At 46.7% G+C, this 26,924-nt stretch overlaps 1 protein-coding gene across 5 annotated transcripts in view; it reads right to left on the minus strand.

Annotated features, from left to right (window-relative positions):
* Positions 1-25,703, minus strand: part of CEP250 (centrosomal protein 250) — a 56,238-nt gene extending 30,535 nt beyond the window's left edge. Inside the window, exons 1-16 of one of the 5 annotated variants that reach the window (XM_047771227.1) lie at positions 25,557-25,703; positions 15,137-15,423; positions 14,662-14,718; positions 13,396-13,478; positions 13,005-13,170; positions 12,149-12,255; positions 11,646-11,900; positions 9,480-9,576; positions 7,644-7,745; positions 7,009-7,170; positions 6,315-6,493; positions 5,799-5,981; positions 3,864-4,008; positions 2,548-2,694; positions 1,473-1,703; positions 136-329 (exon numbers count right to left, since the gene is read on the minus strand). In XM_047771227.1, the coding sequence (XP_047627183.1) occupies positions 136-329; positions 1,473-1,703; positions 2,548-2,694; positions 3,864-4,008; positions 5,799-5,981; positions 6,315-6,493; positions 7,009-7,170; positions 7,644-7,745; positions 9,480-9,576; positions 11,646-11,900; positions 12,149-12,255; positions 13,005-13,170; positions 13,396-13,478; positions 14,662-14,718; positions 15,137-15,322 (2,294 nt within the window). In that variant the 5' untranslated portion in view covers positions 15,323-15,423; positions 25,557-25,703. Of the gene's footprint in view, positions 1-135; positions 330-1,472; positions 1,707-2,547; positions 2,703-3,863; positions 4,009-5,798; positions 5,982-6,314; positions 6,494-7,008; positions 7,171-7,643; positions 7,746-9,479; positions 9,577-11,645; positions 11,901-12,148; positions 12,256-13,004; positions 13,176-13,395; positions 13,479-14,661; positions 14,719-15,136; positions 15,424-23,474; positions 23,569-25,556 lie in introns of those variants that run through there. The other 4 variants (XM_047771228.1, XM_047771229.1, XM_047771232.1 and 1 more) reach the window with 4 other exon arrangements.
* Positions 25,704-26,924: the final 1,221 nt, after the last annotated feature.

Here is a 26,924-nt window from a genome sequence, read left to right on the forward strand (position 1 = left end):
TCCAGAGAAGTTAATGGGGCAATTACACATTCATAACTCATTTAGAACCCATATACTCTGGGCAGGGAACTAAGCTGGCTACCCTTTGCCTTGCAAAGCTCTCTCTGCCCCTGGTGAAACTGGGTCTGGCTCTACCTGAGCCCCAGCAGTTGTTCAGAGAGGTCCTGCCGGTCCCGCTCCACGGCCTGCAGCCGCACTTCAAGAGCCGCCTTTTCCCGCACCAGAGCCTCCTTCTCCTGGACTTCCCGGGTGAGCACCTCTTCCTGCCGCTTTGCCTCCTGACGCAGCTGCTCCATCTGAACTGAGACTGCCTCCTGCTGGTGTTGTGCCTGAGGGGAAGTAATTGATGAGATACAGAGCAGAGGCAGGACCCCCCCAACTCCCGCTCCCAGGGCTGCCATCCCCAGAGTAGGGCCACTGGCTCTTCAGAAATTCTAATCCCAGCATTTCAAATCTCAGAGTCCTGAGCATTGTCTATGCATATGAAGTGCCATTTATCCATTTCCCTGACCAACCCATAGAGCTCTCTGCCCCAGAAACATGCTCTTCTTTGAGCAAGCCCCTGTGCTAGAGCGGCAAGAGATCTACCTCTAAGGAGCTTTTAGTCTTAAGGAGAAGCAAGACACATACACAATACCAGGAAGAAAGTGATTGGGACCCTGAGAAAGGGACTCTGAGGCGGGAGATTATGTATAACTATTATGTGTAACTATTTTTTTTTTCTGTCTTTTTGCCATTTCTTGGGCCGCTCCCTCGGCACATGGAGATTCCCAGGCTAGGGGTCCAATCGGAGCTGTAGCTGCTAGCCTACGCCAGAGCCACAGCAACTCGGGATCCGAGCCGCGTCTGCGACCTACACCACAGCTCACGGCAACGCCGGATCGTCAACCCACTGAGCAAGGGCAGGGACCGAACCCGCAACCTCATGGTTCCTAGTCGGATTCGTTAACCACTGCGCCACAAAGGGAACTCCTTTTTTTTTTTTAATTATGTGTAACTATTACACATAATAGTTATATTATGTATAACTCTTAGAGCATGAGAAGTTTGGGTCACTGGTTCAGAAAAAACTTGGTGAACCCCCTGTTATGTGTTAGACATTGTGCTAAAAGCTGGAGGAATAAAAACTAGTAAGAAATAGCCTTGCCTTCAAGGAACGTTCGATCTAATGGTAGAGACATGTAAACATAAATATAGCATAAAGACTGTGGTAGTTGAAAAAACATAAGGTACTATCAGAGCATACAGGAGAGGCATCTAATTCAAATTGATGGATGTGAAGCAGTAGGGAATCTGGAGGATTCCTCCAGAAGTTCTCTTAAAAAACCGGAAGATATACCCCAAACTAGTAACACTAGTCATTTCTAGGAAGGAAGATGTTCCCCTTTCTGAATCATTTCTGTAGTATTTTCATTTTTGACAGTGAGCATGCCTTATACTTCAATGGGACAGTAGCAGTTTTGTCTTCTCACCTCGCTTAGTTTCTCTTGAATTTCTTCCTTCTCTTCCTGGACGCCCCTGAGATCTGCCTGCAGCTCAGCCCTGGCCGCCTCTGCTTTTTGCAGCTGAGCCTCCAGGTGAGTGTTCTTTTCCCACAGCGCTTCCCTGCTCCTCTCCACCTCTGCCAGGCCCACCTGCAAAGCGCTTCTTGCCTGCTCTGCTGCCTCCATCCTGCTGCACACAGACTGGTTCTGCTGTTCTAACTACTGGCCAAAAAGGGAAGGGCATCAAAGGCAAAGGGTTACAGTTTAGAGATGAAGTGCTGAGAAGTAAATACAAGTGAGACATCATCTGCTCAAAGATAAACATGGGAGTGCTTATAAGAGATGGGGACTAAGCACTCATTTGGTCTAGGACCTTTATTCCAAGTACTAGATGGGCTGATGCTGGGAAAAGGTAAAAAAGGCAAATCCTGTCCTCAGAATTCTGTGTAAGGGAACACAGATTATTTCTGGGGCTCAAGGGAGGAAGGGTAGTGAAGAGACATGTTAAATTTGCAACCTCTAGGGGAGATTCTTTGAGATTTAGGCTCTTTAGCAGATCCTATTCTGGTGGTTGCTGGTATCTCAAATAATAGGATTAAAAACCATGTCCTTCCTTCTAGAGGCCATGGGCCTTCTTCCTAGACCTGACGATCTTACCTTAAAGCCCAAAGGTGGTTCTGCTGTAGATGTAAAAGGAGTCTATTTTTTTTTTTTTTGGTCACATGTGTGGCATACAGAAGTTCTGGTCAAGGATTGAACCCACGCCACAGCAGCGACCAGAGCTACTACAGTGACAAGGCCAGATCCTTAACCTGCTGAGCTACCAGGGAACTCCATGAGGGGTCTATTTTTAATGGCTGAACCTAGGTCTTACAGTCTCTGCTCTATTCTGTACTATAAACGTTCCTTTCACTCATTCCAGGACTACATTTGGGAGCTGATCTGTCTCAGGCTGATCCACTGAAGAACTCTTCCTTGTCATAGGCATTAGCTTTGTCTGTCACTGGCTTGCCCTTGGTTGGAGTTCAGCCCTACCCAGTGGATCAGAGAAATCTTTGCTCACCTGGAGAAGCTGCTGGTTCAGTCCAACTTTATCTAAGGCCAAAGCCTCATTTAAGGCACTGAGCTTGACAGCTGCAGCCCGAAGATCAGCTACCTCAGCCTTTAGGCTGTTCTCAGAACTTGACAGCTCCACAATAGACTGTTCTGCCTAAAAACAAGAGGGTTAAAGAGTTTCCTTTTCCAGTTTTCCTGCAACAGTGAGCAGCTCACATTCCCAACACCTGCTGCTTCCCTTGCACAGAGATCAGCTAATACTTCATTCCTTCCTTTACATTCTTTGGTCTTTTTCAGCCACCCTACAGCATATGGAGTTTCCAGGCCAGGGATCAGATCCGAGCTGCAGTTGCCATTGCCACCTATGCTGCAGCTGCGGCAACGCCAGATCCTTAACCTACTGTGCTGGGCCAGGAATTGAACCTGTGTCACAGTGCTCTTGAGATACCGCCGATCCTGTTCCATCATAGCGGGAATACCTCTTCCCTTACATTCTAAATAACTCTCCTCTTCATTCATTCATTCATTGAGGCATAAAAGAGGAACTCAGTACAGAGGTACAGACATCAGGATGTATAAACTTGTACAACTATAACAATACCATAGACAATGTAGGCACAAAGTGCTCTGGGACCTCAAAGAAAGCATTAATTTGGTTTGGGAAAATCCAAAATGCCTGACAGGAGAGCTGACACTTCAGTTGGGCACCAAGGGATAAGGAACATTGCGTGGTTAAAAGAAGAGGAAAGAGGTGGTCAAAGTATGAAAAGTCACAAAAGAGGAGGTAGAACTGAGAATGCAATTAGTGCTGTGTGGCAGGAGTGAAGGTTTATTAAGAGTTAAGAGTTTATTAAGACAGGGATCTGGAGGGAAGAGGAAGCTAGAAACAGTTTTGAGCAGGTGGAATGTGGCACCAAGGAGCTGGGACACCACTGAATGGTTTTAGGAAAGCGATTGATATAACCAGATTTATACTTTAGAAAACCATTCTAGGGAGTTCCCTTGGGTTGCAGTAGGTTAAGGATCCAGCATTGTGACTATAGTGGCTTGGGTTGCTGCTGTGGCAAGGGTTTGATCCCTGGCCTGGGAACATCCACGAACTGTGGGTGCAGCCAAAAAAAAAAAAAAAGGAATGTAAACCATTCTAATTCCAATATAGAAAGTCAGTTGGGAGGAACAGAACCCCAAAGCAGAAGTGAGGGAAGAGGCAGGAAGGGCCACAGCTTGCAGGATGAAGAATGAGGCAGGCTGCATGCCCTTTTCCTAGAAATACAAATCTCTGAGCCATCCGCCCACCCAGCCAGGGAGGCAAGGCCCACGCACCTTTGCTAGCGCAGCAGTCACTTCTGTTTGCTCTTGCCTCAGCAACTCCCCTTCTAGGCGACTAGACTCCAGGGCTTCCCGAAGGGTGATCAGTTCACTGAGAGATTCTGACTGTTTGGCTTCCAGGCTCGCCAGCATCTCCTGACTAAGATGGGAAAGAGAGGGGGCTTGAGGAAATCTCAGGTAGTGGCCACACCCTAAAAGATAACAGGAATATAATTGCCTTTATAAAGCAGAAGAATGAAGAAAGATCTCTAAAAACTGATAAGGAAAGATCTCCAAGACATAAAACATGAAAAAAGCAAGGTGCAGAACAGTATATGCAGTGCACTACCTTTTATGATAGAAATTGGGGTAAATAAGAGTATGTGCACATATTTGCTTAAAGCAGCACTGGAAAAATTAATAAGAAATTAATTTAAATGGTTATCCACAGAAGAAAGCAAGAGAGGACTGAGTTTTGTTTTTGTTTTTGTCTTTTTGCCTTTTCTTGAGCCACTCCCGCAGCATATGGAGGTTCCCAGGCTAGGGGTCAAATCAGAGCCGTAGCCACCAGCCTATGCCAGAGCCACAGCAACACAGGATCCGAGCCGCGTCTGCAACCTACACCACAGCTCACGGCAATGCCAGATCCTTAACCCACTGAGCAAGGCCAGGGATCAAACCCACAACCTCATGGTTCCTAGTCGGATGCGTTAACCACTGAGCCACGACGGGAATTCCGTGAGATTTCTCTGAGTATACCTTTTAAAAGAGTCTGATTCAAAAGTCATATAAATATTAATAAATGTATTATCAACTTAAACAAATTAAATTTGAAAACAGAAAATCATCTTTGTGGATTGCCTATTCTTTTTCTTGGGAAGACCATTCCTTGCACAAGTGATGATCCTTATAGCGGTTCTCAATATTCTATTCTTTGTGCCTATTAGGTGCAAGGAGCTAGAGAACAGGAGAGGAGGGTATGTATCAAAGGCAAGAAGATACAGTCCCTGCTACCAGTTACTGAAGACCTACCATATGCCAAGGCTCTGTGCTGGTATTTGCAAAACACTGCTTTAATCTCAATGACCCTTTCAGAGTAAATATTATCATCCCCATTGTACAAATAATCTGTCCAAGTGGCAAAAACATATATATGTATATTTTTTTGTAACATGCCCACAGCTCGTGGATGTTCCCAGGCCAAGGACTGAACCTATGTCACTGCAGTGACCCAAGCCACTGCGGTGACATTGCCAGATCCTTAACCCACTGAGCTACAAGAGAACTCCCCAGAGCCATAATTTAAACCAAATTTTTGCCCAGCCTTAATTCCTTGCCTTTTCTATGATATCATGTTGAGGAATTTACAGATTAACTGGGTCTCTACTCTGGAATTCCTTTTCTTGACCAGTTCATCTTCCATACTTCCCAGGTTAAATCCTGCCCTTTGGCCAGCCCAGCCTCCTCTGAGCATGCCATGAACATTTCTGCCTCCTTTTTTTTGCTAATCTGTTCCTTTAGCCCTTATCCCACTCTACCGATCAAAACATGTCAAGGCCCAGCCCAATGGTTCCCCCATCCCCCATGAAGCTTTCAATAATTAACTGTGATGCCTGTTCTCTCAGAGGACCTAGATTGAAGTTCTATTTTGCTCATAGTTCATATGGCCACAGTTTACTCGTCTGTCTTCCCCATTAGACTGCAAACTACTTGAGATCAGGGCCTGTGTCTTATTTCTGTATTCCCCAGAGCCCATCAGACCTTCTGTGCTCGGCAAAGCTGGATGAACCTTCTGTATTCATCTTTCTGCAAAGGATGGAGTAGTCAGCTAATCTGAACCCATCACATGCCAGGCTTCAATTTATTCCACTTTCTAAGAGAAGGGGCTCAGAGGGAAGGGTGTGGAGGGGAAGATCAAGCCTGAGTGAGGAGGGGGCTGGTCACACCTACAGGCGCTCCCGTTCTCGGACAGCCAGGTGCAGCTCCTCCTGCTGCTCCTCCTTCTCGCCCTGAGCAGAGTCGCCCTGCAGCTGAAGCTCCATGTTTGTCCTCCGTAGTCGCCAGGCCTCCTGCTCCAGCACCTCCAGCTGCTGCTGCAGCTCCTCCCTGGTCTTTTGCAGGAGCTCTCGCTCCCTGGAAGAAGGAGCTCAGAGGTGAGCAGAAACCTTAGAACCTTGGAAGGATTTTAAATCCTTCTTGGAAGCACACATCACAGGGTCAAAGGAGAGGAGTGTCTGTTTCCTTTGAATATCTGATCTTCCCTTTGAGCAGGAAACTTTTTTAATCACTGCAAAGACCCAAAACTGAGTGAGCAGGAACAAACAGAACACAAAGCAAGATGGCTCTGAGCAGCCCTGGGTCTCGAGAGGAACAGGCTCAGCCAACCAAACACATGAATGGGATGGGTAGACGGCCAAGTGAGGACTGAGCCTGGGAGGAAGGGTGGGATGAGCAGCCCCCGCTCACCTGCTCAGAGAGTCCACCTCCCCCTGCAGGCCCACAGTCTGCCCTGCCAGGGTGTCCCGCTCCCCGGTGAGCTTCTGCAGCCGCTGTCTCAAGGCCTCACCCTCTTCCTCCCACTGATGATGCTGCTGCTGCAAGGAGCTCACAGCTTCCTGACAGCCTGAAAGCTGCTGCTTTAGGTCCTGCATAGGGACAGTAACAGAAGTGAGGTGGAGAACAACAAGTCAGGGCAAAGGAAGGAGGGCAGAAACCTGAAAGTAGGGCTGGGCCAAGGGGGTTGGGTGCTGGTGCAACAAGGGTAAGCTTTGAATAGAGTTGTGGCCAGTAGAGTTGTGGCATGAGAGATAACTGGTTTCTGTGGCTCCCAAAGTCTCAGCGTCCATCATCTTCAAATGTACAACTGGGGGAGGGGGGTTGTTGGTAAGTGTGGCCGGGCTCTTTAGAATTGGGGAACATTCACCCCCACTCTCCCAGAGCCCCTCTTTGTATGGTGCTAGGTAAAGACTGCCTGCAAAGTGGAGCCACCAGCACAACTGTGCAGATGCAGAGATTCTAGGGGGCACTTCCGGGTGTTGACAAAAGACCTCATGACTGGTCCATGTAGCAAAAGGGGCAGTCTAGGCTGGGAGGGCGCCTAGGGCACGAGGCAGTCTAGACACTCATCCCTGTGGCTGAAGAGGAGTACTGGGGTTCTCACCTGCACAGCCTGGCGTCTCTGAGTCAACACAGAACGCACCAGAGTGAGGGCCTTGTCTGGCTGCTGGGAATCAAACTGGGAGAAGAAGCCACTAGGATCCAAGTCCAAGGAGTGCTCGTGACCAGAACCTTGGGCCATATGGTCCCCTTCTTCTACCATGGCCTGAAACCCAACACAGCAGGGTCACCCTCCTACTGACCAAGGCCTAGGATCCAATCAGAAGACTAACAACTCCAGCCTGGAGAAATGTGATGTTTTCTTTCTCAGGTCCTCTCTTCCAGGGGCGGGGGATGAGGGTATGGGGAGGAGGGTATCTACGAGCAAAAAAAATGGGTTCCTTCAACGCTTCACCTCATCCAAACCCAGCAAGTGACAAGGCTAGAGTACCTCTTGAACACTCCATGAATAAATGAAGGAAGAGGCTACTGAGGTAACAAAGACCAGAATCCAGCTGCTGGCCTGAGAAGTGCAGCTGGAAGTAAGAGAGGGCCTGCTATCTTATGGTTAGCTACCCCTTGGGGTTCCTGTCTCCAAAGACTCAGAACTCATCCTCAGAAGCCCAAACTCCTCCGGGCACACCTGGGAGGACGTGACAGTCTGGGGAGGAATGGGGCATGACCGTGGGTCCCCAGTACCTGGGTTATATCCTTGATCACTTGCTGTAAAGACAGCCTCTCCTCTTGGGCATTCCTACTAAGAGATGCCTCATGTTCCATTAACTCTGCATGATTTGCCTCCTGCACAAGAAACAAAATAGAACCTATGAGCCAAACTCTCAGAAGGTAATTTATCATTCTATACCCCAAATCAACTGGATTCTCATTCTGTCTCCTCTGTCAACCCCACTTTTCCCTTGACCACATGTGAATACTGATGCTGTCCCAGGACTCTGAAGACAATGTGAGGTGGTGATTAAGAGTTCAGATTAAGGGATTAAGAGCTCCAAAGTGGACGGCCTAGATTAGAAATCGTGCTCTATCACTAACTAGCTTGGTAACTTTAGGCAACTCCTTCTTTGAGCCTCTTTCTCTTCAAAATGGGAATAATTAATAGCAACTACTCCACAGATTTGTTTGAGGCTTGAATGAAAAAACGTCATGTCAATTACTTAACACAGTGTCTGGCACAAAGCAAATGCTCATTAAATGTGAGCTATCATTGGATAAAGGATGGCTGCTGTCTCAGAACATCAAATTGATGCTTGAGACCTAAGGCTAAGCCAGAGAAACCTCTAGTCCCAAGGCCAGCAATAAACTCAAACTCTCAAGATTTCCTCTTCTCCTTCCTACTTTACTGTGCTAGTGAAGGCCAGAAGATCCAGACCTGCAGCTATGTTTTAGTTTTGCCTACGCAAAATTTGAACCAACATTTGTAAATTGAGAGATTTTATGAAATTCATAAAAATTCATAAAAATCTGAATTTCTGGCTCAAAAAGTTAACAAATGGGCCACACCAGCCGCCATTCCTACACGGCAGTAATTTACTGAAGTTGAACAGTGGATGCTTCCTCCAGATGGGACATATATTCTTCAGGGTCCTGCAGTCCCCACTACTCCTGTTTCCTTACTGTTGAGACTGTGTCTTCTGCTATAGTGAAAACTAAATATGAAACCACTGGAAAACCAGGATTCTTACAGCTGAATCGATTTCACTCATTTACATTACGTAGGGCCTGCAAATTCCTGAACAAAAAGGAATCACAAAGGTGTAAGCAAGTCTGGCTCCCAGCTGATCCCAGCTTGGATGAGAAGACTAGGCATGTGCATATGGATAGGGGTGCAGGACTCACCCAAAATCAGAGATCTGAAAATCCCTAGACATTTGGAAGGAAACATGGAATCAAGCCAGAGGTTCTAACATTCAACCTTAGAAAATCCCTTTGATAATATCTTGGCAGATGTTAAGCCAGTGACACTAACCTCACTCCTTCACAAGACGGACTGTTTACCGCACAGCTCTAGCTGTAGCCAAGCTCTACCACCTTGTAGTTTCTAGTCACTGGCAGTGCTTGCACTCCCCTGGGGAACATTAAATAAGCCAACCTCTTCCCCAGTGTCAGCCCTTCCGTTATGTGAAGGCAGCTATCATGTCTCCCAAGCCCCTTCTTCTCCATCACCATGCTCCTCAGTTGTTTCCCAATGACTAGGTTTTGAGTCCTTTCTACACATCCCCTCCTGCTTCGCCAGGGTGCCTCTTCATGTGTGTCCCACCGTCTCGGAGGAGGGCCCACTGCACATGTGCACCTGGGAAGCTCCCCCAGGAATACGGTAGGGAGAGTAGACAGCTAATGTTTATTAAATGAACAAATGAATGAATTCATTAATTTTCAGATTCAACCAAAATTTACCCTTTAGCTTTAGGGAGATTTCATCAAAGGAATATTTAACTGGTATCCTGCACTTTCTATCCATAGAGGACAGGAAGCTATAGGCCCACACCCGACTCCTCCCCAGAACAAAGGATCATGTACCAGGATCTTCATTGTCTCTCTCAGAGCCTTTACCATCTTTTCATAATCTTCATTCTGCTTCTGAGACTGGGTCAGCAGAGCAGAAAGCTCGGTCACCCTGGAGAGAAGAGCACAGCAGGGTCACCAGGGCACCCACTGATGTGGACAGAGCTACTGGGCAGCACACCCTGCCCCAATACAGACATCCCCACTGCAGCCTCCCCAAAGTCCCTTGGGCGCCCCCAACCCCTGCACTCCCTGAAAACATGACATTATAGCCTTGAATTCGGGGTGGGGAATCCAAAAGCCACTCAGACACATGCAGGGATTTACCACATCTCGGGGCTGGAACACGTGTTTGGGGGCCCGAGAGCTGAAGGAAAGCCCTGGCCCAGGCCCTTCCAGGCCCCGCTTGATCTTGAAGTCAAGCATCCTGAAGCCAATAAGAATATCAGAATTGCCACATGGGATAGTCCCAATGTCCCTCCAGCCCAAGATTCTGACTGATAGGGAAAAAAGGAGGGGCAATTTGGGAGAGATTACAGTCAACCTCCCTAAAATTAACCTCAAAGTTCAGGGAAATCACCAGACATCTTTATCACCTAACAACATATCCCAGAGCTCAGTACCTGGTGTTGTGTGGTTAGCTAAATAAATACTTCTTGAATGAAGGTTATTTAGGAGCTTAATCTTTTGTTTCAAAGTCTTTCTAATTTTATTCTGTATCATCTTCAAGAGGCCACAGATGCAGCATATGGAAGTTCCCAGGCTAGGGGCTGAATCAGAGCTGCAGATGCCTTAATCCTCTGTATGGTCATTCATTTAACTATTGTATCATTCAATAAACATTTATTGAGTGTCTACTATATGGCAGGTGAAGTGCAAAACACTAGGACACAAAATTACTAAGACATGGTCTCTGTCCTTGTGCTTCCCAGCACCTTCACAACCCAAATAAGACAAATTGCAACATGGAGTTTCTGTTGTGGCGCAACAGAAATGAATCCGACTAGGAACCATGAGGTTTCAGGTTCAATCCCTGGCCTTGTTCAGTGGGTTAAGGAGTGGGTGTTGCCATGAGCTGTGGTGTAGGTCGCAGACGTGGCTCAGATCTGGCGTTGCTGTGGCTCTGGTGTAGGCCAGCAGCTACAGCTCTGGTTAGACCCCTAGCCTGGGAACCTCCATATGCCATGGGTGTGGCCCTAAAACAGACAAAAAGACAAGACAAAACCAAAAAACCCCTACAACTCAAGTACGCCACCAACAGGTGGTGACACAACCCTAGCCATGGGGTAAAAACTGACCTTTGCCCTGAGATTCAAATGGAGCTTTACTTAAAATCTTTACTCTTCTTATTGTTTAAAAATTACTGTATCAAAAAAAAAAAAAAAAGAACCAAAGCTAACCAAGAAACAAACAAAAATACCCCAAGACTAAATAATCGATGAGATCAATGTTGTAACAAGCATTGGTTTTCTGACCTAAAAGACCATACATTGTAATTTAACAGGTTATCGAGGTCAAAAGAGAAGTGATGTTTGAACTATGCCTTTGAGGATACTGCAGAGAGAACAGAGGGAGGCATTCCAGGCTATGGTCAGCATCTACAAAGGCAGGGAAGCATGCAAGAACTTGGCTCGTCTGGTAATGGCAAGTAATTTGGTATTTGTTTTGTTTTGTTTTGTTTTGTTAAGGGCTGCAGGTGCAGCATATGGAAGTTCCCAGGCTAGGGGCTGAATCGGAGCTGCAGCTGCCAGCCTGCATCAGAGCCCTAGCAATGTGGGATCCGAGTCGCATCTGTGACCTACACCATAGTTCACGGGAACACTAGATCCTTAACCCAATGAGCAGGACCAGGGATCAAACCCGCATCGTCATGGATACTAGTTGGGTTCATTTCCATTGTGCCACAAGGGGAATTCCGTAGTTTGGTATTGATAGATTGACAACCAGCTCTGTAAGTCACCAGGAGAGAAAATGAGCTGTAAGAGAGTCTGAGGGCAGAGGGCAGACATGGCCCCAACTGTGGCACTGGGTTTCAAATTAGTCGACTCCCTCTGGCACATCTCCTTCCCCTCTTGTGGAAGGAATGATCTGCATATCCTCCCCCTCCCCTAACTATCTCGAACTCCCTAGGGGAGGCACCTTTCCCTCAGCTTTCCCTTCCTAGGACCCAGCCCATCTCACCGATCCTGAAGCTCAGCCTTCTCCAGATCCCCTTGACTCTTAAGCTGTATTAACTCCTGGCTCCTTTTATGGGCTTCCTTCTCCAGCTCCTGGGTCTTAGACAGTAGCAGCATCAGCTGGGATGGTTCACTCCCATTGAGCCTCCCAGATCCAGTGGATTCCCGGGCCTGTGGTGCTCCCACAGTCAAGCGCAGACAACAGGTCAACAGGGACCCAGAGAGCTTCACGTGCTCAGCCTTGAGCTCCATCAGGTCTCTGAGAACAAGCAAGGAAAGAGCAGACTCCAATAAGCACCAGAGAAGGGACTGCGGAGGTCAGGCCCAGTGAGGCCTGAGGAACAGGTCTAGGAAAAATCATTTGAATCCAATAAAACTATCCCTCCCCACCACATCTTCCACCTTTGCCTTCTCCCCACAGCCTGATCCCCCCTTCTACAGCAGCCCACCGCCCTAAGTCTAGAATGGGTAGGGGCAAACTGCCTCCCATCTTATCCCCACACTGACCTGTCAGTGGCTGACTTCATTTCCAGAAAGTGACGTCGGAAGGTCACCACCTCCCGCCATAGACTGAGAAGGCGACCATGCTCCCCTTTCAGGTAGCCCTTGAAGAACTGTATGTTCAGAAACCCAGGTCATATCAAAGGGCAGAGGACATCTTTGGCCAACACAGGAGTCTTGGATTCCTCCCGACTCTTGGGGAAAGGAAGGAGGGGCTTATAGGGATACTTTATGAATGGGAGTCTATATTCAGCTGGTGCTGAGGTGTTTAATAAGGTCAGCAGTGGGATTCAATAGGTCAAAGGGACTGAGATGATATATGGCCTTCCTCGAGCTAGATCAGAAAAGGATAAACAATAGCTGCTCAACAAATGATAGCTATTACCAACGTTACCACAGACTATAAAATGAGGATTAAATGATATATGTAAATCACCCAGCATAATATCCTCCCAGAGCAAAGGCTCAGGAAACATTAGTTTCCTTTAACTGGATTCTAAAAATTTCTTCCTCATTCAATTTCAATAGTTACCTCCTTAGCATCTCAATCGCAGACTTCCAGGAGGGAGGGCAATAAATCTTAAGACCCATCTGAAATCTAAGCTAGTCCTTATGCAGGAACAGAGTGGCTTGGTGTCATGCTACCTGCTAGCAAAACCTCGACTGGGCAGGTAAAAACAGAAGTAAGCTGACAGCCCAAGCAGGGCAGAGCTGCCAGTATCAAGTGGTGAGCGCAGCCAGAGACTTTAACAACAGCTAGGTTTCCATCCAAGTCCTGAAGTTAACCCCTTCCAGCACTGACCAGGGCAGTGCCCAGAGTGCAAGTCCTCCTCTCACTGTTCCCAGCCCCTGTTTCTCTTACCTCCTGCTCCATCTGCCACTGGCTCTCCTTCCTCATTAGCTCATCCCGGGCCCGGCTCCAGTCTACTGTCAATTTTTCCACATCTTCCCGAAGCGCTTTATTCACCACGTCAGCTTTTTCCATGTGCAGCCGAAGCTGGGTGTTCACCTCTGCTAGACTCTCACACCTGCACTGGGAAGGGATAGGAGCAAGTACAAAATAAAGGTCTGAGCCAACACTTGGACCTCTTGGAATAAGACGACAACCACTGGAACTTTCCATTGCCAGGAACTGGAGGGCTAAGGCTGAAGTCCTTCGTTCTAATGCACATTAGCCCTCAAAACAGAGGTTTCCCATGGACCTTCTCCACCCGCCAGCCAACTACCCAGGCCAGAAAGTTGGGGCCCATCACCTCTGTTGCTCCTCCTCCAATCGGATTAGCAGCTGTTCCAGGTTTGGCTCCTCCACATTTTCCCACCTCTGAGGGATTGGTGCCTTAACCAGACAAAAACAAGCCTAATTTACCTCCAAAGAGAACACCCCGCAGACCAACTCCCTGATACCTTCTTCTATAGCAGCCCATGTTCTTTTTTACTCTTTGTCCTCCTTCTTGGCAATCTGCCTCTCTCCTCAATCCCTCTCTCCCAAAGTGAACCAGGGACTTCTCTTGAAAGACAGCATTTGGTAGCGAAAAGAACTTTCAACCTGGAGTTTCCATGATGGCGCAGTGGAAATTAATCTGACTAGGAACCATGAGGTTGCAGGTTTGATCCCTGGCCTCGCTCAGTGGGTTAAGGATCCGGTGTTGCCGTGAGCTGTGGTGTGGGTCACAGATGCAACTTGGATCTGGCATTGCTGTGGCTCTGGCGTAGGCCAGCAGCAACAGCTCCAATTAGTCCCCTAGCCTGGAAACCTCCATGTGCCACAGGTGTGGCCCTAAAAGGACAAAACACACACAAAAAAAGAACTTTCAACCTGAGAAGCATATGATACAGCTTTCACTAATGGCCTTGGCTTCTACCACGTTACTTTTTGGACCTTGGGCAGTTATAATTTCTCTGAGCTGCAAAGTCTTCAGCTGCAAAGTGAAGGTGGTATCATTCCCCTGGGAAAGCTGCTTTGCAGATTAAGTGACATAATTCTATGATAATGCCTAAGGATGCCTGGACTAGAGAATGGTATGGAGTAGTCTTGCTCCTCTCCTTCCTCTGAGAGAACTCTTCCAAGAGTAATGTGAGAAGGTGCTGAGAGGGAGCTGGAACAAAGGCAGATGGGTCTTTGAAAGCCAGTTCTATGTAGCCAATAGCACAAAGAAATCCCTCTGCCATGAACACACTCTTCTTCCAGGCCTGCAAGGGTGCAATATCTCTCTATGACAGATAAACACTGACACCTTCTGGAGGAAAAATGCATCTCCTCCCTTGGATTCCACATCATTTCCAATGTGATAATATTAAGTCTCCTAAAGTGGCATTAGAGAGCCAAGGGTTGGAATATGACAGGCTAGGAATAGTTAGGTCTGATGAAGGTATCTGTGTGATAAAGCTCTCAAGGGCTGACAAAGACAGACTGCTACCAAGCCTCACCTTATCATACCCCAGCCTCCCTCAGTCAGCAAACAAGCCCTCAGGAGGAGCTCAGGAGGAGCTCAGGAGGAGCACAGAACAGCCCCACTCACCCCAGTGGCTTCCAGCCGCTTCTCCAGCTCTTGGCTCCAGCTCCGGTACTGCAACACCTAAGAGAAACAGAGATCATGGCAGTAAGCAGGCAGATGCAAACAGCCCAAAGCAAAGGCCCCAAGGGTTGTGGGCAAACCTGCTGTGAATGAGGGACTGGGTGATAGTGAGGTGAGGCCATAACATCTCACAGTTTCCATGTGGACATTTAATACATTCTATAAAACTCTTACGCAGGAGAAATAAGTTCATGGACTTTGGAACCAGAACACCCAGGGTCAGGTCCTAGCTCTAGACTTGGGAGAGCAAACCTAGACAACTAACCCTTGTGAAGGTCATCATGGAAAGGGATGCCAGAGTAGTTCACGGAGAAGTTGTGAGCAGCAAAGGAGAACTCTTTATTAGGACATTCCTGCCCTCTTTGGCCCCCAGCTCCACGTGGTCTCTTTCTCCCTCCTGAAAGGGCAGCTGCCTCACCTTGGCCTGCAGCTTCCTCACAAGGGTTGCTTGCCTCTGCTGTGCCTCTTGGGAGCTCTTCAGCTTCCGCCAGGAGGCTGCTTGGTTCTCTGCCATCTGCTGCTGCAGCGCCAGCACTTGCTCCTCTAGCACCAGCTGCAGTGGTTGGGGCTTCATGTTGTTCAGCCTGGGGCGGCCTGTCTCCATGGAGGAACCAGACAGTAAGCCCACAGGCCCTTATGTAGCCAGAGGCTGTTTGCTTCCAGCAGGGTCACGAATCATTGTTGTCCCTTGGACCTCCTCTGGAGCTGGGGACCAAAGCACACAGTGGAGTTGAAAGAACTGTCTAGATGACTCACATTTATTCAGCAAACACTCATTAGGTCTGGCAAAGCTGGCCTGGACAGGTAAATAGGTTCCTTTACCACAGGACCCCTCAGAGCTTTTAAAAGGCTAAGATGGACCTAATTGCTAAAGGGGAGCTATGATGAGCATCTTTCTCAAATTTATTAGACCGTGAGACAAGCGCACAGGACTAGTGTTTCCTGGCATGCCTTCTGGAACTCCGCGCTAGACCAAGAGTTTTCCACTGCATCCATAGTGCCTGGCATAGTGCTCAATAAACTTTTTTTTTTTTGTCTTTTCAGGGGCACACCCGCGCCTTATAGAGGTTCCCAGGCTAGTAGTCGAGTCAGAGCTGAAGGCGTCAGCCTAGCCACAGCCACAGCAATGCTGGATCTGAGACATGCCTGCGACCTACACCACAGCTCACAGCAATGCCGGATCCTTAACTCAGTGAGCAGGGCCAAGGACTGAACCCATGTCCTCATGGATACTAGTCAGGTTCATTAACTGCTGAGCCATGAAGGGAACTCTAACATTTGTTGACTGAATCACTGAAGGTGCTTTTGGGTTAGCAGGGGAAAGAGACATAATTACAATACAATGTGGTTTGTGCAGTAATAATAGAGACACCGCAGGATAGTAAGGGAAGACAACAGAAGGGCTTTTATCCCAAACTGGGGGGCTGTGAACGATGTGAACTATCATCATCATAGTTACCACTTGTTAAGTTATGTATAAGTCACTTTGCTAAGTGCTTTACACACACAATGTCATTCTGGCATCACAAGAATTATGAAACCCTCCAATGCCCTCCTATCACACTTCAGTGTAGGTACTAGTATAGCTCTTTATATATGGATGAAGCTGAGGCTTACAAAGGTGAAACCTCAGTTAAGAAATCAGAAAGGTGGGAGTCCCCACTGTGGCTCAGCAGGTTACGAACCCAACTAGTATCCACGAGGATGCCGGTTTGATCCCTGGCCTCACTCAGTGGGTTTAAGGATCTGGCATTGCCACGACCTGTGGTGTATGTCACAGATGCAGCTTGGATCTGGTGTTGCTGTGGCTGTGGTGCAGGCCGGCAGCTGCAGCTCTGAATTGACCCCTAGCCTGGGAACTTCCATATGCCACAGGTGAAGCCCTAAAAAAAAAAAAAGCAAAAAAGAAATCAGAAAGATTAAACAATTTGAGTTCATACAGCTGGCATTTGGTTGACTAGAGATTTGAATACAAGTAATCTGACTCTCTGACAGAGCAGCAGGCCTTTCGGGCAGGGGATCCAAAAGAGAGGGAAGGAACCAGCTTCAGCAGGATGGCCTCTGAGTTGCTTAGGCCTCTAAAACACAGGATAACCTAGGGGGAGGAAGAAGGTTAGATGTCTCCCATTTTATCAACCCTGAGCCACCCACCGGCAGGGGTGAGGAATATCTTTATTTCCAATTACCTACAAGAAAATGGTCTATTAGAGCTGCCTTCCTGGCAGCATGAGTCATTCACAAGCTGAAGAAAATGGCATATACAGCAAATGCAAATATAACATATGCACATACAGCGGGAGCTTCAGGGGCCCCATATCCCTTTAATGCAACTAACTGCTGATCCCCTACAACCTGGCTCAAATGCCACTTTCTATCATGTCCTCCCAGATGTATCCAGGATTAATTCATCACTTTCATAGCCACAGATATACATTTAATATTTTATATAGAGAATACCTATATTACATCTTATCATTACTCTTTGTCTATCTTCTCCACTAATCTATGAGTCCCTCAAAGGTAGGAGCTGACTAATGCATTTTACTCATTTTGGTCACTAGCAGGTTGTCAACAATGATAAGGAATGCATTGGGCCACACTTTTGGCAGATCTAAACCCTTGGCCATGGTTACACATGTGGACTGCTGGCTCTTCTGAATCATTGCTGCCTATATAATGTTTTTGTTTTTCGTTTGTTTGTTTTTTGCTTCTTGGCTGTGCCCATGGCATGCAGAAGTTCCTGGGCCAGTGATCAAACCCACACCACAGCAGTGACGCCACATCCTTAACTGCTAGGCCACCAGGGAACTCCAATACACAATGATTTTTAAGAATTTAAGTCAGGCGCAAACATTTACCATTGGGAGAGCACAAAAATTCTTATTTCTGACTCCTTTGGAAAATCAGGAGATCTAGTGACCCTTGACCCACATTGCTACAAGGCAACAACCAGCTGCAGTGAAACCGTCCACCCACTTTAGATAGGGCATGTGCTCACCACTTCACCTCAGTCTAGGGCTCCCCCCCCCACCCACCAGGCTAGCCTTTCCCTCTCTTAGATAGCAGATTTCACTTGTCATGTCATTGCACTTGTGCTGTTGGTTTTTTTTTTTTTTTTAAAGGGCCGCACCTGCAGCATATGGAGGTTCCCAAGCTAAGGGTCTAATTGAAGTTACAGCTGCCGGCCTACACCACAGCCACAGCAACATCAGATCCGAGCTGCATCTGTGACCTACACCACAGCTCACGGCAATGCCAGACCCTCAATCCACAGAGTGAGGCCAGGGATCAAACCCACAACCACATGGTTCCTAGTCAGGTTCACTTCCGCTGTGCCACAAAGAGAACTCCTATGCTATTGTTTTTAACAGAATTACAGAGGAAAACTAATTTATATTACCTCCTGGGTAGCTGAAGATACCTGGGTTTGCAGTTTGTACTCAGTAAGGAAAGGGCATAAAGCAGGAAGAGTGGAGTGGCCCCAGTAAAGGCTTACTGGCACCAACACCCCAGGCTGCCTCTTCCTGGCTGATCCACTGGGTCAGTACTCCAACGTCCTCCCTTTATGCCTTTCCTTTCCACAAAGGCTGTGTCACCCAAATCACCACAGCTCTGAAATGCTGGCTCAATCCCCCTCCTCCGGTCGGAGGCACAAACCTTCTGGGAAACAGCTCCCACTGCCAACACTGCTAACTAGATAGCTCTGAGTTGTTGCTTCAAGAGACCTGAAGAGTCTGTTCTCTCCTAAAACTGTGAGGGTCGGGATAGGCTTTTGCAGAGTCTCAGAAACCCCAGATTCTCTAACCTACCTTCAGATCCCTACCCCCAAAGCATTATGTTAAACCTTATGAAATTGCCATTATTTCCACTTTTCTAACCTATAAAATGATAATTTCATGTAATTCAATTTAGTATGATAATATTATACATTATATTTAATATATATTTGTAGCCATATATTATATTTATGTATATTATACTAATCTAATATGTAGGCAGCCCTCCCATAGTTCCTAGAATTCTCATATTATATCCTCTTTTTTCTTTTTATGACTGCACCTCTGGCATATGGAAGTTCCCAGGCTAGAGGTTGAATCTGAGCTGCAGGTACTGGCCTACACCATAGCCAAAGCAATGCCAGATTCAAGCTGTGTACTGCGACCTAGGCCACAGCTTGCAACAATGCCTATCCTTAACCCACTGAGGGAAGCCAAGGATCGAACCTGCATCCTCATGGATACTAGTCAGGTTCTTAACCTGCTGAGCCACAATGGTAACTCCTAAAACCTTTTATTAGAATAAGGCTGCTGTTAATGTGTATACCTTATTTAAGAAAGTGATAGTAACACTTCAGTAAAGAAATGGAATTATATAAGAATTATATAATTATTTTGGGAGTTCCCTTTATGGCTCAGCGGTTAATGAACCTGACTAGGATCCATGAGGATGTGGGTTTGATCCCTGGCCTCAATCAGCAGGTTAAGGATCCGATGTTGCCATGAGCTGTAGTGTAGGTCACAGACATGGCTGGGATCTCGAGTTGCTTGGCTGTGTCGTAGAGCCGGCAGTGTAGCTAGCTCTGATTCAGCCCCTAGCCTGGGAACTTTCATATGCCTCCAAATCAGCCCTAAAAACCAAAAACAAAAAGACCCAAAAAAAAAAAAAAGCACAAAAAAACCAAAACAATAATATGATTATTTTAATTTAGCAGAGAATTTAAAAATTTTAGAGCTATTTAAAAATTTAGGGCATTCTTGTCATGGCTCAGTGGCAATGAAATCTGACTAGTATCCATAAGGATGCAGGTTTAATCCCTGGCTCTGCTCAATGGGTTAAAGGATCTGGCGTTGCTATGAGCTGTTGTGTAGGTCGCAGACGTGGCTCAGATCTGGCATTGCTGTGGCTGTGGCGTAGGCCTGTGGCTACAGCTCCAATTTGACCCCTAGCATGGAAACCTCCATATGCCATGGGTGCGGCCTTAAAAAGACAAAAAATAAATTAAAAAAAAAAATTTAGTCCAACCCTCTCATTTTTATAGATCAGGAAACTGAGGCTTACAGAGATGAAGTGATTTCATTTTGTTTATATTTTACTTGTATGCCCCATTTACCTCAAAAAATGATTCGAAATTGTAGCAAATGTACCACACTATTGGGAGATGTTACTAACAGGGGAAACTGGGTGCAGGATATATAGGAACCCTGTACTGTGCAATTTTTCCACACATCTAAAACTGTCCTAAAAAAAGTTTATTTTAAAAATGATTTGAATTGTTTTATGATTCAAACTCCAAAAGGAAATTCACTAAAACAGGAATAAAAAGATGGAAGGAATAGAGAAAAAAACACATCAGGAATTTTTCTGAAATTGAGATTTAGTTCTGAGCTCCCTCAGGACACCGTTCACCACCTTTTATTAACTCTGAGCCGCGGCAGATCACCCAGAGAATAAATAAACTAGCACAACTCCAAAAGAAAGAGAGGTTTCAATGTCCCTCAGCAAAGGAAAAGGTCAGTGATCCGCAAAAGGTAACAGACGGGATTGCATTCAAATGAGATAATGGATGTCAGCTGTACTTTATAAATTGTAAACCACTGAACAGAGGTTAACATTGCCGCAGGGAAAGAAAAAGATTCACTTCTTTTATATGTTAATTCATCCCATAAACACTCAGAAATTCCATCCAGTTCAGTATCAGGTAGCCAGCCACAGTACAGAAATGAACAAAACTGACATCCTACTTTTGCTAGGAACCAGCCTGGGAAGGGCAGAAATCTCAGAACCTTAGGATGAAGAGTGACAGAAGAGTGACATATATTATAGTCTCTTCTCATCCAAATTCCTCTAAAAGGAGTATTTAAACAAATTTAAAATAAAAGCAACACCACCTAAAATTGGAGTAGAAGTGTAAATGTTGCAAGGACTAAGATGAGGACTGCTATTATTAAACAGAACTTGCACTGGAAGCAAAAAAAGGAAAAACACTTGAGGGCACAAACATTTTATTTCCTGAGTAAAAAAATTCTGTGTCTAGAGAGACAATTTCTTTCTTTCTCTCCCTTCCTTCTTTTCTTTCTGTCTGTCTGTCTTTTTAGGGGCACACCTGTGGCACATGGAGGTTCGTTCCCAGACTAGGGGCTGAATCAGAGCTGTAGCTGCTGGCCTACACAGCAGTTCACAGCAACACCATATCCTTTATCTACTGAGCAAGGCCAGGGATCGAACCCGCCTCCTCATGGACACTAGTTGGGTTCGTTAAGCTCTGAGCCGCGGCAGGAACTCTATACAGAGACCATTTCTGTTTCTTATTCCAGGGGAAAAAAAAAAAGTCAGTATATGGTTCCTTATAAAAATGTCACATGTGGGGGAGTTCCCTTCGTGGCTCAGCGGTTAAAGAACCCAACTAGGATTCATGAGGATGCGGGTTCAATCCCTGGCCTCACTCAATGGGTAAAGGATCTGTTGTTGCTATGGCTGTGGTGTAGGCCAGGGGCTATAGCTCCAATTCATCCCCTGGCCTGGGAACCTCCATGTGCCTCAGGTGCAGCCCTAAAAAGCAAAAAAAAAAAAAAAATCATATGTGGGTATCTCTCCTCCTCCTTCCAAGGCTCCCCCTCATCTCCACCATCATCTGAATTTTGGGCTCAGGCTTCAGACTGCTTCACCTACATTAATCTCCTAGTTTCATGGCTTAAAATTGCACCCATACACCCATGATTCCCAGTTTTCTATCTCCAGCCCACACTTCCCCCTGGAACATCACACTTCCCTACTAAACCCAAACATTTATTTAAATTCTCCACATAGATGTGTACTTTCTCAAAAGTTAGCTTGTCCAAAAGTGAACTCCTGGTCCTCTGATTCAATAAATGGTAATTCTGAGGCAGGAGATAGATGGACTCCAGGATAGACATTTGCAACCAGCCACTATCTATATTTCAAGATGGAAATAACGGGCACAAGGCAAATAACTGGTACTTGTCTCCTGTGAACCTGTTAAACAATGGTAATGACAGCATCAAAAGAGGTCACGTACTCCCCATTCTCAGGGTCTGGGAGACCCTCTGGCTCAAAAAGGGAGGGGGTGCCAGGCCATACGTCTAAATAACCTTCCCACCATGCTTTGCTTTGGAATCCATCTTGGCCAAAAGATGTGCATGCAGATTCAGGAGGATCCTGGATTTGGTCAGGTGTAAAAAATAAAACAAGATAACTGGCCAAAGGAAGACAAAGACCTGGAAGATCTGTCCTATATAAGTGACTCCCCCCCCCATTTATTTATTTTTATTTCCCCAATACATTATTTTTTTCCTACTGTACAGCATGGTGAATAAGTGACTTAAATCACCTCTCTGGTGTGCTCCTCATTCAAGGGGACACCTGCACTCTCACTTCTCCTTTGGGTGTATATTACTGCTTTACTTCTGCCTTAGATAGGCAGACTACTTCTCTGTGTGTTCGCCTACACTTTATACTGTGTATAAACTCTATACCTGTTCTTACAGACTTTGCCTCCTTGAAACATTCTTGCTTTCGACAGGGGGCAAGAATCAGGGCAATTCTGCTTTCAGCCTCTAGTTGGTCTAGTGGCTGGGATTCCTAGTTTTCTTCCAAGCTGCCCAGGTTCAATTCCTGAGCAGAGAATTAAGATCTCCCTTCAAGCCATCACTCACTGCTGTCTCTCAGAAATCAATCCCATCCTGGAGTTCCCGTCGTGGCTCAGTGGTTAACGAATCTGATTAGTGAACCATGAGGTTGCGGGTTCGATCCCTGGCCTTTCTCAGTGGGCTAAGGATCCGGCATGGCTGTGAGCTGTGGTGTAGGTTGCAGACGTAGCTTGGATCCCGAGTTGCTGTGGCTCTGGCATAGGCCAGTGGCTACAGCTCCAATTAGACCCCTAGCCTGGGAACCTCCATATGCTGCAGGAGTGGCCCAAGAAATGGCGACAAAAAGACAAAAATGACGAAATCAATCCCATCCTTCTGGATGTTCAAGCCAAAAGCCTTACAGTTATACTTGCTCCCTTCTCCAACACCCTATAACCAATCCAGCAGCAAATCCTATAGCCACTACCAGTTTCTATCACTTTTGACCCACACCCACCATCGTTCCAAGCCAAGTCACTCTCTTGCCTGGTGTGGTGGCTTTAAAGTATGTCCACATTCTTTGATACACCTCCTTTCAAGAATTAGTGGAGCCTAACTAATTCTCTCTCCTTGAGTGAGAACTGGTATAAAGTTAACAGAGCTGGATAAAGTAGAAATGACTCCAAGACAAGGTCATAAATGGCCTGCTCTCCCTCTAGCTCTGGCTCTCTCCCCACTCTCTCTCTCTCTGCTGTGTCCTGAGGACACTCAGGCAGCCCTATGAAGAGGTCCAGGGGTAAGGAACCATCTTGGGAGTAGACCAGCCATCAGTTTGACTGCAGTCTCCTGAGGGATCCTAAGCCTAAGAAACAGCAGTTCAACTTTTGAACTGCTGAACTGCTCCCAGATTTCTGACCCACAACTTTAGAAGACAATCAACGATTGTTGTTTCAAGCTGCCAAATTTAGGGGTAATTCTTTGTATAGCAATAATACACCTAGACAACTGCAAAAGCTTCCACGGTGGTAGCAATACTTCCACATTGCCTCTGAAATTTATTTTTTCTTGGAATAGTCAGAGTGATTCTTTTAAAACAGTGACAGATTATGCCACTCAGAACCCTCCAGTGGCTAATCAAGAGTTAAAGACAAAATCACTGTATTGGCTTACCAGGTCCTAATTGTTTGATCCCAGCTTCTGATTGTTTTAATTCCATTCCTTACGCCTCTCCCCTTCGCTCATATCCTTCCAGTCACATAGCCCTCCTTGCTGGATGTGTCTGGAACACATTAAGCCATACACTCATCCAGGTCCTCTTCTTCCAATTATCCTCATGATTTACTCCATTGCCACCTTCAGGTCTCTGTTCAAATGTCACCTTCTCAGTAAGCTGTTCCCTAACCACCCAATATAAAATACCGCCACCCCTCCTCACACTCTATTTTCCTATTTACCTTACATGCTTTATCTGTCCCTTCCTGAGTATTATGTATAATATATCTAACACAATATACATTTTCCAAGTGCAAGAATACTGTTTTATTGACTGCTGTATTCTCAGCTCCTAAAACAGTGCCTGGTTTTATAACTGGTACTCATTAGATATTTGACGAATGAATGAATATTAGACCATTAGGCAACATGAACTATAACAAACTGACAGTTCTATAACCTTCTAAAAGGTAAAACAAAACAGAAACAAACAAAACCCAGATCATGTAGTTTGTATGGCACACTTCACACAATTATTTGATATCTTCATAAAAAAAACCCTTTGAGATGAAATTATTGCCTTCATTTTACACAAGAAAACAGGCTCCAAAAAATGTAAGGGATATAACTCAACAGTGGCAGAGCAAAGACTGAACCCCAGTCTGGTTCCAAATTCTATGCCCTCTCCGTTACATTATGCTATCTCCTAAATCATGAGATATGAAATCACAGCTCTGTGAGGGACACTTTCTAAGTTGTGAAATGATGAGGTCTAAATCTGCACCTCTCTGACGGAAAAGGACCAAAGAAAGGTGGAGTGTGACTGAAAGGACAGAGGGCCAGCCGCAGAGTCATGAACTCACTGTATATTTGGGGACATTCATTCTTCTTTCCAAGCCTGCTCATGTGCATCGTAATCCTGGCCTCCATAACTCATGGGCCTAATGTAAAAATTCAGCAGACTTTTTTTGTGAGAGTGTCTTTTTAGGGCCGCAACTGAGGCATATAGAGATTCCCAGGCTAGGGGTCGAATCAGAACCTTAGCTGCTGGCCTACACCACAGCCAGAGCAAAGCAGGATCCGAGCTGTGTCTGCAACCTACACCACAGCTCACAGCAACACTGGATCCTTAACTCACTGAGTGAGGCCAGTGATCAAACCTGCGTCCTCATGGATGCTAGTCAGATTCAATTCCATTGAGCCAGGGTGGGAACTCCAATTCAACAGACATTTACCAAACCTTAGGGCAATCTAGGGATTATCACATGTTCTGGGGACAGAGAGTCTAGAATTTGTATCCCGGCTCCACTAGCTTAACAGTTGTGGGACTCCAGGAAATTGATCTGAGTGCCTTAGTTTCTTCACGCCTACAGAACCCGCCTTGTGGAATTGCTGTGAGGATTAAATGGGCCTTTATGTGTAATGCAGTTAGTGACTATTCAGTAAATGCGGGTTATATTATTATCATCATCACGTGCTAGATCCTGGGAGAAGGATGAAAAGGAGAAGGCATAACGCCCCAACAAGTGCACGGCTGTCAAAGAGGAGCAGGAAAAGTAACTATGCGCAGAGTGCAAAAACCCAGCAGTGAGCTTACGGCGCCTTCAGAAAGCGACGAGGTAAGGTTTCCGAAAAAGTGATATTTAAGTTGGGTCCCGAAGAATGAGAGTTCCAGAGTGGGGCGGCGGGTAGGACCGGACTTTCGGACAGTCACATGCAAAGCCCCAAGGGCAGAGGAAGTCGCGAAATTCTGGGAGCCTGGAGCGGGACGCGCAGGAGAGCGCAGCGCCTTATCCTGACAACCCCAGGGTCGGGAAGCTCCCTTTCTGCAAGGTCTGGAGCCCAGAGCGGTGGCAACAGCAGGACGCGGAGGCCAGGGGCCAGAGCCCCAGAACAGGACCCAGCCTCTTTTGGGCCTCTGGGTTTCTTCTGGGAAACCGGAGGCCGCTGCCCGAATGGGATTCCCAGGAGCACCCTAGTCGCTGGGCCTTGGACCGTTAACACGGGTACCTCCCGCCCGCCCCTGAGGCCCTTCCTCACCACGCTCCGCTCCCGCAGGTTCCCAGGGTGCTCCTCAGCGCGGGAGTCGGTGAAGCTCCAGCTGAGGCCGGGCGGGGGAGGCGGAGCGGGGGCTCACGGAGTGGCTGGGGCGGAGGCCCCGCCCCCCAAACTCCCGCCCTTTCGGAGAGCCCTGCCGCTCCAGCCAGCGCTCCAGAGAGGACTGCATCGCCTTAGGGGCCTCTCGCCATGTTGAGTACTGGCAGCTGTTTTACAAGAGTGGCCCAGAAGGAAAGAAGGGATTATATTGAGACGTTAGATTTCCTCGCCCGAAATGGAGACATCCAGGGTTGCTTATTTGAGCAAAGGAAGTTTCGGTAACAGAAAACACTTGCCCTCAATCGTATTCCTTTTGGCTTCGAGGTTACATACGGCGCATGTGTGTGGTCGCCTCGTTCTAGATGCGCCTGCGCACTGCTCCACTCCCAAACCTGAGTAGAATTAACTACGTGTTGAAGGAAACTGGCTCCTGGTCGCGGCAAAACTCAGCTTCAATCTCCGAAATTCCAAGTAGCTTCAGGCTACTCAACACTCATAATGTAGTTACTTAATGTCTTTGAATAAGCTTTGCACCGGAGACTGCCTGAATGTCCTGCATCCCACTGGAGAGCTACAGTTTATATAATTTTCTGAATAAGCCTGACTCTCTCTAGAGGACTCTAGAGCGTTATTCCCATGGCGTTTTGCACATGGATTATCAATGCACTTTCTTAGAGCTGTAAATTTTATTTACCTGCCATTCTTTTCCACTCCTTGGTTGTCAAATTTTAGTTGGAGAGTCTCTTGTGCAGCGGTTTAAGGATTTGTCGTTGTCACTGCAGTCGCTTAAGTTGCTGCTTTGGCCCGGTTTCTATCCCTGGTCCAGTAACTTCCATATGCTCTGGGTGCGGCCAAAAAAATAAATAAAAATTAAAAAATAAAATTTGAGTTGGGGTGTTCCCGTAGTAGCTCAGAGGTAAAGAACCTGACTGGTATCTACGAGGATGCGGGTTTGATTCCTGGCCTCGATCAGTGGGTTAAGTGTCCCGCGTTGCCCTGAGCTGTGGTGTACCTCGACAACGCGGCTGGGACCCCCCCCCCCCAAAAAGACAAAAAAATTGGGATTAAAAAACAATAACGGGTATTTCTTAAAATGTAGAGGTTTTTTGTTTGTTTTTTGTCTTTTTAGGGCCACACCCATGGCATATGGGGTTTCCAGGCTGGGGGTCGAATTGGAGCTGTAGCTGCCAGCCTACACCCACGGCCACAGACACACTGGATCAGAGCCTCCTCTGCAACCGATCCCACAGTTAATGGCAACACTGGATCCTTAACCCACTGAGCAAGGCCAGGGATTGAACCTGAGTCTTC

This window comes from Phacochoerus africanus, chromosome 3 (genome assembly GCF_016906955.1).
Source record: "Phacochoerus africanus isolate WHEZ1 chromosome 3, ROS_Pafr_v1, whole genome shotgun sequence".
Taxonomy (NCBI): domain Eukaryota; kingdom Metazoa; phylum Chordata; class Mammalia; order Artiodactyla; family Suidae; genus Phacochoerus; species Phacochoerus africanus.